The sequence below is a fragment of the Dipodomys spectabilis genome, unplaced genomic scaffold (genome assembly GCF_019054845.1).
Source record: "Dipodomys spectabilis isolate Male_0828 unplaced genomic scaffold, ASM1905484v1 ptg000066l, whole genome shotgun sequence".
Classification (NCBI taxonomy): domain Eukaryota; kingdom Metazoa; phylum Chordata; class Mammalia; order Rodentia; family Heteromyidae; genus Dipodomys; species Dipodomys spectabilis.
Genome location: NW_024870743.1, coordinates 4,730,121 through 4,741,435, shown reverse-complemented (window position 1 = coordinate 4,741,435; position 11,315 = coordinate 4,730,121). Strand labels below are relative to the sequence as shown.

General features: G+C 51.2%; 1 protein-coding gene across 2 annotated transcripts in view; it reads right to left on the bottom strand.

Annotated features, from left to right (window-relative positions):
* Nucleotides 1-7,669: 7,669 nt before the first annotated feature.
* The window catches only part of Grhl1 (grainyhead like transcription factor 1), a 55,878-nt gene continuing 52,232 nt past the window's right edge, over nt 7,670-11,315 (bottom strand). For both annotated transcript variants that reach the window (XM_042680759.1, XM_042680758.1), the window contains exons 15-16: nt 9,106-9,170; nt 7,670-8,050 (exon numbers count right to left, since the gene is read on the bottom strand). In XM_042680759.1, coding sequence (XP_042536693.1) covers nt 7,936-8,050; nt 9,106-9,170 — 180 coding nt within the window. In that variant the 3' untranslated portion in view covers nt 7,670-7,935. The remainder of the gene's footprint in view (nt 8,051-9,105; nt 9,171-11,315) is intronic.

The window sequence follows — 11,315 nt, the reverse complement described above, 5'->3', positions numbered from 1 at the left end:
CACAGGGAGTCCAGTGGGAGAGCAGGAGTGCAGTGCTGGGTGGGCACAGGGGAGGGCCCGGCCCTAGCTCCAGGGCTCCAGCCCAGGGGAGAAGGGGTAGCAGGTGTTAGCCGGGCAAAGGGAACTGCTGACAGTGGAGGGCACTGGCCAGGGCGGCCCACGCAGGCGCAGGGCAGGCCAGGGCGGGATTGCGTCCCTGGGGACCTGGAAGGGGACAGAGTCTTAGTGAGCAGGATCATGCGGGCCTGGAAGCGGGAGCTGGGAGCTGGGAATGTGGGGGAATGGCCAACAGCTCCACAGAGGTGTGTCACACAACAAGCGAGCTGTGGAAGGCGTTCCTGTGGTCAGTTTTGTTGTTTTGTCTATTCTCCTGCCCCAGACAGCCATGGATCTTTCTGTCACCATAGGTTTTTATTTGCATCTTCAGATTATATACGAACAGAACAATTTAGTGTGTAAAATAGGAAGATTTAGGGGTTGGGAAGGTTGCTCAGTGTAGAATGCTTGCCGTGCATGCATGAGGCCCTGGGTTCGATTCCTCAGCACCACATAAGCAGAAAAAGCCCGAAGTAGTGCTGTGGCTCAAGTGGTAGAGTGCTAGCCTTGAGCTGAAGAGCTCGGGGACAGCGCCCAGAGTTCAGGCCCCACAACTCACACACACACACACACAAAACAAAACAAAAAATAGGATGATTTAGTATGTACTATTTTTGTACATTTCTTCAACTCAGCACACTTGAAATCCACCCACAGCTTTGTGGTGGTGTGTTTTCTTTCTTTATTGGTGAATAGTGGTCCGTTGTCTTCTTTAGCTTCTGCGAGGCCTCAGAAAACCAAAGGTCCACAGCGTCAGTGGCCGCCTGAGGAGAAGGGACAGGGTTCGAGCCTCCACTGACAGCCGTCAGCGGGTGACCTGCACGGTGGTCCCCTGGGAACCCTCCTGGGAAAGTGGTCTTCATTCCACCTGACTTGGAAATTACCCAGCTTTCCTCAGGGGACTTGTCAGAAAATATCTGGAAGAAATGGCCTAATCCCATGGCTGAGAACATGAAATACAGTTGGAGCAAATCCCAAGTTAACCAAAATGTTTAAAAGGAAAAACTAAACTGCTGGGTGCTAGTGGCTCATGCCTGTAATACTACTCAGGAGACTGAGATCTGAGGATTGTAGTTCAAGGCCAGGCTGAGAAGGAAAGTATTTTTTTTTTTGGTTGGTTGTGGGGCTTGAACTCTGGGCCTGGCGCTGTCCCTCAGCTCTTCAGCTCAAGGCTAGCACTCTACCATGTGAGCCACAGTGCCACTTCCAGTTCTCCGGTGGTTTATTGGAGATAAGAGTGTCATGGACTTTCCTGCCCAGTCTGGCTTTGAACCATGATCCTCAGATCTCAGCCTCCTAAGTAGCTAGGATTATATAGGTGTGAGCCACCAGCGCCTGGCTGGAAAGTCTTTTATCTCCAATTAACCACAAAAGAAAAAAAAAGCTGGAAATGGTGCTGTGGCTCAAAGTGGTAGAGCACCAGCTTGAGCAAAAAAGCTTAATGCCCAGACCCTGAGTTTGAGCCCCAGTCCTAGCAAGCATGCACATAGGCAATTAGAGGTCATGACAGTATAGCCCATAAACGGGGTAGAAAAATGAGTCAAGGGGGCTGGGAAGGTGGCTCAGTGGTAGAGCGCTTGCCTTGCATGCCAGAGGCCCTGGGTTGATTCCTCAGCACCATATATGCAAAAAGAAAAAAGCCGGACGTGACACTGTGGCTCAAGTGGTAGAGCGCTAGCCTTGAGCTGAAGAGCTGAAGGACAGCGCCCAGGCCCAGAGTTCAGGTCCTATGACCAGACCCCCCCCCCCCCAAAAAAAAAAAAAAAAAAGAAAAATGAGTCAAAACCATTCCTGAGACAGTCTAGACAGTGGGCTTTTTTTTTGTTTTGTTTTATTTTTGGGTCCGGTCGTGGGGCCTGAACTCTGGGCTCGGGCGCTGTCCTTCAGCTCTTCAGCTCAAGGCTAGCACTCTACCACTTGAGCCACAGCGCCACTTCCGGCTTTTTTCTTTTTTGCTTATGTGGTGCTGAGGAATCGAACCCAGGGCCTCAGGCATGCAAGGCAAGCACTCTACCACTGAGCCGCCTTCCCAGCCCCGCTTTTTTTTTTGACAGAATCCTTATTATTAAATATTTATACTATCTTCACATAGTTATACAAGAGAGTTTCTATTTAACATGTCCACTTCTGTGTAGACAGAGGGTTGAAATCAGTTAAAGTATGTTCAAAGAATGAAAGGACAATGCTTGATAAGAAATGTACTCATTATCTTGCCCATGTAATTGTAACCCCTCTGTACAGTATTTTTACAATAAAAACAAAAATTTTTTAAAAATGAAAGGAAACCATCTTTAAGGAACAGAGGGCACCAGTGGCTCACACCTGTAATCCTAGCTACTCAGGAGGCTGAGATTTGAGGATCATGGTTCCAGGCCAGTCTGGGTAGGTAAGTCCATGACTCTTATCTCTAATGAACCACCAGAAAACCAGAAGTGGTGCTGTGGCTCAAGTGGTAAAGCACTTGCCTTGAGCTGAAGAGCTCAGGGACAGTGTCCAGGCCCAGAGTTCAAGTCCCATGTCTGACCAAAGAAAAAAGAACAGAGATGTGAGAGCAGGATGTGACCTGCACAGAACTGCACCGCCCCCTCTTCCTCACAGCCGCGGCTGAGAGCGGTCTCACAGGGCACAACATGGGGGAGAGGGGCCGGGAGGGCCGCCAAGGAACCCCTCAATCTCCTGGCTGAGCCCCAAGGGAGCTGCCAGGCTCTGAGGAAGCAGGTGATGGGGAGGGGACAGTCCTGCTGACCCTACAAGGGCGTGAGCCGCATGGAGGCTGGACTGGGAAGGACAGGAAGGGAACGCTGTCTCCACAGAGCCAAGGCTGCGCAGGCTCTGGGCTGGTGGGGTGGGCCAGGAGGCCTCAGCATTCCCCCCCCCCCCCCCCCCCCCCCATCTCACAGCACCGGTTGGGAATCTGAGTGAGGCACATGGGGACGGCGCCTCTCCCTCGCTCCCGGACACTGGCTCAGGCGTCTAGGGGCGCTCGCCCTGAGCCGCGGCTCCCGGCCTGAGTGGCCCGCAGGATGTTTGTTCACTGCAAACAGAGAGAAAGAGGTCCTCACCGGGCGCCTGGCAGGCAGGGCTGGTTGCTTGGCGCCCAGGTGATCTGTCTGTGCTGACAGGGCTCGAGGCCCGTCCTGTGCTGTGCCGCCCAGCAGAGCGCGAGGCTGGAGGAGGTAATGTGGTCTGCTGGGAGCTGGGTGCTGGGGCCCGAGGAGGCCCCAAAGAGCCTGGGCAAGCAAGCAGGGCTTCCGTCCAGGCCCCACCCCCCCGCAGGGCCCACCTCCCACAGTGTGGTGGGAGCTGGGCTCCCCCAGGTTCTGCAGAACAGACACCAGGAAGGTAGCTTGCTCACCCCTGAAAGAGCATTCTCTGACCTGGGGTGTTATTAGTTGGGGTGCTCCAGAGAAAACAGAATAGGGAGAACACATACATATTATGTTCATTATACCACAGATAGAATTCTAGGATAGAAAGGTCTGTCTTCCCTCTTAGTTTTCATATGTAATAGATTCACCTTATTCATGGATATGTTGTATGTGGTTTTGACAGCATAGTCAAAAAATAAGTGCCAGTGGCTCACGCCTATCATCCTAGCTACTCAAGAGGCTGAGACCTGAGGATCACGGTTCAAAGCCAGCCCAAGCAGGAAAATCCCTGAGACTCTTCTCTCCAAAAAAACCACTAGAAAACTGGAAGTGGCGCTGTGGCTCAAGTGGTAGAGCGCTTATCCTTGTGCTGAAGAGCTGAGGGACAGCGCCCAGGTCCAGAGTTCAAGCCCCATGACTGACAAAAACAAAAAAACAAAAGTTAAAAATAAAAACCACCATGTATGCGTGCATCACACAGCTCTGTGGGTGTGAGAGGCATCTGTGTCTAGAGTTTCTTCTGAGGGTTCCCTGCCCTTAATTTTTAGAAAACAGGATTCCCAACAGGCAAGGTAAAGGTTCTGGGAATCCTCAAGCCTCCTTCCACTGTGCTTAACTGAAGTGACAGAGGGAAGATTCTAGATTTGTTTTAGGGTGGCATGCTTTGAGCGGAAGTTGGGTGGTGTTATAAGAAAAATCAGTCAACCATCTGCACCACAGTACTGGGCACGCGCAGCTTCCCTTCCCCGGTGATCTCCTGGGAACCTGGTATCCTGTGGATACCAAGGGTCTACAGCATACATGTTATCCATGTGTATACATACGTATAACACACATGCTACACACATGTATGACACATGTGTGTGTGAGGTCACAGCAACTGGATCGTTCAACCATGGAGGCAGGGAAGCGCTGTCATGCCTGCTCGGGAGGCCCGAGGCCCGTGCGGGGGACTTGTGTGCTGGTGGGGTGGGAAAGCCAATGCTGTAGGTTCCGGTCTGGGCTGGAGGAGCTAGAAGCTGGAGCAGGGGGTCTGAGGGCAGGAACAGCTGGCTGTCCAGCTCGGGAGGGCAAACCTCTTGCTCTGATTAGATCCCTGAGGACTGGACGGCACACAGCGTCACTGCGGGGAGGGGGGTGGGAAGGGGAGGAGGGGAGAGAGGGGGGCTTCCTAACCCAGTCTTCGTTTGTGGGGAGGCCATTGCCCTGCGGGCAAAGCTAGGTTCAGAGCAGAAGTCTGAGTGGAGTGAGGAGAAAGCGCAAGGGCCAGCCAGGCGCCCGGATCCCACACAGCAGCCGCCGCCAGCCTCTGGCCCCTGTGATAAGATGGACAGAGCCACTGAGCGATGGAGCCCAGGCTGCACAGAGCCGGGACTTGCAGTCTGAGGGCTGGAAGGAAGATTGCACAGGCGTCATAGGAAGTCTTTCAGAGAGGTGACCTCATTAACCGGAACTGTTCATTAAATATACACTTTAGAGTCAGGCACCAATAGCATATACCTGTAATCCTAGCTGCTCAAGAGACAGACCTGAGCATCTTGGCTTGAATCCAGCATGAGTAGACAAATCCAGGAGACCCTATCTCCAGTTAGTCAGCAAAAAACTGGAGGTGGGGCAATGGTTCAAGTGTAGAGCTCTAGCTTTGAGCAAAAAAGTTAAACAAGCCAGGCGCTGGTGGCTCATGCCTGTAATCTTAGCTACTCAGGAGGCTGAGATCTAAGGATCTCAGTATGAAGCCAGCCTGGGAAGAAAAGTCCTTGAGACTCTCAGAAAATGGCAGAAGTGGTGCTGGGGCTCAAGTGGTAGAGTGCTAGCTATGAGCAAAAGAAGCTCAGGGACAGCACCCAGGCCCCAAGGCATGCAAAAAAACAAATTTAAGCAAGAGCACAAGGCCCTGAGTTCAAGCTCCACTACCAATAGGTGCTCGGTGTGTGTGTGTGTGTGTGTGTGCGCACACATACACACTGCACACACACTGCACACATACACACACACCACACACACATATATACACACAAATACATTCTGATGTCCTTCATCAGATCTAGGGCCTGGATTATCTGAATTTCCTCAGGATAGCTACTTTAGAAATTCCAGTGACTTAACATGTTACTGATAAATTTTAAAACTAAGTATTTTGGTAGGCTTTTTCTTCCCTTTTGGTTGGTCATGGGGCTTGAACTCGGCTTGGGGGCTATCCCTGAGCTTTCACTCAAAGATGGTACTCTACCACTTTGAGCCACACTTCCACTTCTGGTTTGTGGGTGGCTAATTAGAGATAAGAGTTCCATAGACTTTCCTGCCTGCACTGGCTTCAAACCACTATCCTTAGATCTCAGCATCCCGAGTAGCTAGGATTATAGATGGGAGCCACTAGTATCCAGCTGTTAAACCAGCTTCCCAGCGGTTAGGCTTTTAAAAAGGGAAAGCAATAGGGTTTTCAGCATTGTTTATCTTCATCTTGAGTGGTTAACTTTTGGTAAGAACTGAAAGTCAGTAAGGAGTCCTTTGCTGATCAATTCCTTGACTCATTCTGGAGATGTGTAGGGAAAAATTAACACGAGGAAGCAACCTAAACACACAGTAAGAAACAAGGAGAAGGTGCTAATAAGGAGATGTGTTTTGCCTCTAATGGTTTAAAACCTCAAATTTTCCTTGGCTGGCCAGTGGCAGGGTGGCCCGCGGCTCGGTGAGGAATCCGGGCCATCCCGGCACTTGGGAGACGGAGGCCAGCCCGGGCGAGCAGCAAGACTGAGTCAACACAGCAAAGAAGCCAGGCTGCTGAGTAACAGCGAGTGACGTATTACGAAAGAGACATATAAAATTTAATCCCTTTGGTTTAAAATACATCTTCAATGATACAATTAAAAACAGGCAAGACAAAAAATCAATTTTGTAACACAACACATAAACTATTGTATATGACCCGTGTCCCATGATATCTGAGAAAATCAGCAATCTAGTTCACGTACTTCATTAGAGTATTTTCACCTAAGACTATAACTAGCAAGCCTGCTTAAACAGATGGCCTATTCTAGTTCCCTAAGCCTAAAGATACCCGTGATTTCATTTGTTATAGGATTTCTTTTATAAAATTACCATTAAGTATTTTCATATATTAAACATGTTTACAAAACATTCCCCTGCCACGGTGACATCACAAATTCGTAAATGCTTTCTAGAGTGATTAATGTACAAGAGTGGTGATCGAAGTTTGAAAGCTCTGACACTCGTGAAGCCGAGGAGGAGAACTCCGCTGCGAGAGCCAGCGGCAGTGGGCCTGGCGGCTGCCGTCCCCGCACACACACGCGACTGCCACAGTCCTTTTTCATTTTGTGCCTGTCCTGAGGCTTGAACTCAGGGCCGGGGCCATCTCTAAGATTTCATGCTCAAGGTTAGCACTCTACCACTTGAGTCACAGCTCTACTTCTGGCTTTATGCTGGTTAACTGGACATAAGTGTCTCACAGACTTTCCTGCCCCAGCTAGCTTTGAATTGAGATCCTTAGATCTCAGTCTCCTGAGTTGTTAGGATTGGTTATAGGATTATATATTATAGGATTATACCAGCACCTGGCACATCCTTCTTTCCAACAGTGCAGACACACGACGACACTCAGTGGCAGATACCCTGTCATCTGAGGCCTTGCTAGGCTAGGGCACAGTCCTGCGTGGGAGAAAACACACCATTGTATCTGCTTGGGCTGCATTACCAGAAATAACTTAACTCTGTCTCTAGGGAAAGTCTTCCAGGGAAAGCTCACTGTGCACCTCACTCTCTGTACACAGACACGGCAGTTATATATTATATATTTATATCAGACATGTATGTACACATTTACAGACACAGACCTTCAAAAAGATATTGCACTTATATACAATGCAGCTTTGTCTTATTTCACACTATACCCCATTTATGTTCTTCATAAGAAAGGCAGCTGATATGTCCAAGGAAGTTGCAAAGGAAGGTTCGGTAACATGTCGTTTAGTAAACATTGTTGGATGAGATGGGGGCGGGGGGGGGGGGGTTGGCCCCTGACCTGTCCTTAGGGACTGTGCCCACTTCCTGAGGCAAAGTTAAAGTGGGGTCTAAGAGCATAGAACCCCTAAAGCTACGCCTCTTGCCTTCCCCACTCCTACTATTAGAGAGCAGGCAGCTCGCCACGGTTTTGATAAATAACACAGCAGATAGCATCAAGATTCCCAGAGCCAGTTAAGTCCTGAAATAAGAGTTTTCACCTTGCATTTCCTACATATATTAGAAATTCACACAAATTCATCTACGGATCTCTCTGTCATCTGAAAACCGCCCATGCAACACATTAACTGCAGCTCCATCCTCAAGGCAAAGGGAATTCTTTCCCCCGAGATGCCAGGATCTGCAAGGGGGCGTGGGTGCCTCTGCTGGCCCAACGGCCGCCAGGTCTGGGGGACACCACTGGGCTCCCATGGGGCTGCGGGCGGGCGCAGGCTCAGATCTCCGTCAGCGTGAGCTTGTACGAGCCCGCCGCCTCCTCGATCTGCAGCTGGAAAGTGTCCTCATTAGAGTAATGCTTCACAATGTTGTCATCCATGTTCACCAGGATCCTGGTAGGAGACACAGGGTGACAACAGAGTTACTGGCTGGGGCAGTACATTGGGGCTTTACATTACATTACACTGGGGCAGCGGAGACAAACCCGGTGGCTGGCTTCAAAGACAGAGGACACTGGGGGAGGAGGGGACTGGTGACGGCCCCAGGGTGCACACGGCGAGTGGAAAAGTCTGCCTTGCTTCTCCAGCATGGAGTAGCCATTTGATAAATGGCACCCAGTTTAAAAAAAACCCAACTCCCAAACCTACACAATGTTCAGGATGCAGCTTTCAAAAGCTTTATCGCTAATTCTCATTGCCAGACCCAAAGCCACAGCCCCTGACCTGTCTGAAGGCATCCTCGAAGCTGAAGCAAGTAAGCCTTACCTGTCCTCTGGACACAGAGATCCCATTGGGATCTGGCTGAGATTAAGCCAGAAGTTCCTATGCTATATTCCCTGCTAATCCATGCCACATGGCACAGACACGTAAGACAGACCAGTGGAAGAGAATAAATAATACACAAATTCATTTCTGACAAAGAGGTAATGTTAGATAACTAGAAAACTAGCCCAGGGTAGCATGCTCGAGCAGAAAGGACCAAGGCTTGGAGCCAGGCAAAACTGCTCTGTGTCAGGGCTGCATTGTCAGCAAGCCAGGTGACCTAGGCGAGGCCCCTCGCGCTGCCCGGCGCCTCAGATCTCCCAAACGCAACGGGAAAATGCGATGAAGCGGCGGGTGGGGCGCTGCCCCTCACAACCTGCTCACACCTGGCACAGCGGGGTGGGCGGCAGCTTCTGATGCCCTTAGTGACTCTCACCGTGCACCCAGCAACGGGAGCCTCTGCACCGCAGCCAGGCACGGGAAGAGCAAATTCAAATTTGACTTGGAAACCAAACCAAACCAAACCCATCTGCCAAGATGAGCCTGGAAGGCAGATGAGTCTCAGGTGGAGAGGGTAAGAAGGAAAAGCACACTGTGGCGGGGTGCCCCCCCCCCCCCCGTGGGCCCTGCCACCCGCCGCGGCACAGGCTGCGTCCCCAGCACAGACGGCCACCGCTGCTGCTCACCCTTTTTTGCACTTCTTGAATATTTTCCCAATCTTGTCATGGGGCACATCGTATTTGTCTGAGATCTGAAAGAATGGAGAAAAATAATTACCAAGTGCTGTCTTCACGTTTAATCTCACTCACACACACACACACACACGCACACGCACACGCACCCCTCCCTCCTTCCCTCTTCCTTTTTACACACACACACACACACACACACACACACACACACACACACGCACCCTTCCTTCCCTCCCTCCCTCTTCCTTTTTCTTTCTTTTGAGGCAGGATCTCACTGTAGCCCAGGGTGGGCTCAAACTCATGATTGTCCTGCCTCAAGTCCCCTCATATACAAAGACGGGAAAGAGCCAGGCCATGTGGCGGCAGAGGAGGGATGCTATTACCACCTTCGAAGAGAGGTAAGCCTCATGCCTGAGAAAAATGTGCTGCCCAGCACCAGTGGCTGACACTTGTCATCCTAGCTACTCAGGAGGCTGAGATCTGAGGATCACAGTTCAAGCCAGCCCAGGCTGGAAAGTCCAAGACTCTCATCTCCAATTAACCACCAAAAAAACTAGCTGTGGAGCTGTGGCCCACGTGGTAGCAATAGCTTAAGCAAAAAAGCTCAGGGACAGTGCTCAGGCTCTGAGTTCAAACCCCAGGACCAGCATACACACATACATGTATGTACACACGGACCAGCATACACACATACATGTATGTATGTACACACACATAAGCACATATACAATGTCTAGAACTAGGACAAGGTGAGTAGATTACCTGGTTATAGTTTTGTTATTTTTTAATTAATAGGCCCTGTCAATGGAGCTGTGGCTCAAGTGGAAGAGTGCTAGCCTTGAGTGAAAAAGCTCAGGGATAGTGTGCAGGCCCTGAGTTTAATCCCCAGGAGGGACACACACACACACACACTCACACACGCACAGCTCTACCTTTCTAGTGAGGTTTTAGGTGTGTGGGAAGATGGGCAGATGAGACTTCTCGCACACCGCCCTCCTCCCGCACAGCCCCCCCCTCCAGCATTGCTGCCTCAGTGAATGTGTATTGCTGCACTTCCTCAAGCCCAGTTCCCTCCCTGCGGTCTGACAAATGCCTGGTGACGCGTGCCACGCAATCACCAGCACACGGGCCAAATGCGGAAAGGCCTCGCTCTAGAGCAGGTGTGTATACATAAAATCCGCCTACAGAATCAGCAGGGGGCTTTCAGACCCTGCCTGCCCTGATCAGGCAGCAGAGCTCGCCTGGCGGGCTCAGGGCTGGCTGAAGAGGAGGCAGCAGCGTCCACCACAAAGCAGGAATCATGTATTCTTTTTTTTGAGCCAGTACTGGGGCTTGAACTCAGGGCCTGGGTGCTGGTCCCTTAACTAGTTTGCTTAAGGAGGGTGCTCTATGACCTGAGCTACAGCTCTGCTTCCAGCATTGTGGTGGTTAGTTAACACAGGGAAGAGACATGAACTTTCCTGCCCAGGCTGCCTTTAAACTGCAGTCTTCACATCTCAGCCTCCTGGGCACAGAGGTTTATAGGCCACCAGTGCTCGCTGACGTACGGATTTCCCTGCTTATTTTATTGTGTGTCTTGGCCCCGTGCCGCTCACTGGTCCCTCCAGTGCCTACCATGGCACCTGACACGAGGCAGGCCCTGATCATGATTGTCTGGCAAGCTGGACACACAGCAGCCGTCAGGAGAGCGGGGGACACGCCACCGTGATCCCAAAGAGTTCTATGGTCTGCAGGGGCCTGACGCTGGCAGATGTGACAAGGGCTGATGTCGGATTTTGGCAGGGCAAAGCCAGCACAGGAACTGGCGTGGCTCTGCGCCCATCGCCTGACACTGCCCGGGGGCACGAGGCTCAGCTGACTGCAGCCTCTGCCAGCTTCTGTGAGAAACTCGCACCAACACTGATGACACACGGCTTCTCAAATCTGCTCGGGCAAGGTCTCCACGGTGCCGCGAAGATCCGGCACAAAAGGCAGACTCATGGCCACCGCTGTTTCTTTTTGCTTTCTGTGTTTTTAGACAGGGTCTTGCTACGTGCTGCCGGCTGCCTGAACCGGACGCCTTCCTGCCTCAGGCTCCTTGTGACCACCAGCGTCACCACCACACCACGGGAGACCCTCCCTTCCCTCCCTTCCTTCTCTTTTTCTTTCCTTCTTTCTTTTCTCTTTCTTTCTCTTTGTCGCTTGTGAGGCCTGAACTCTGGGCC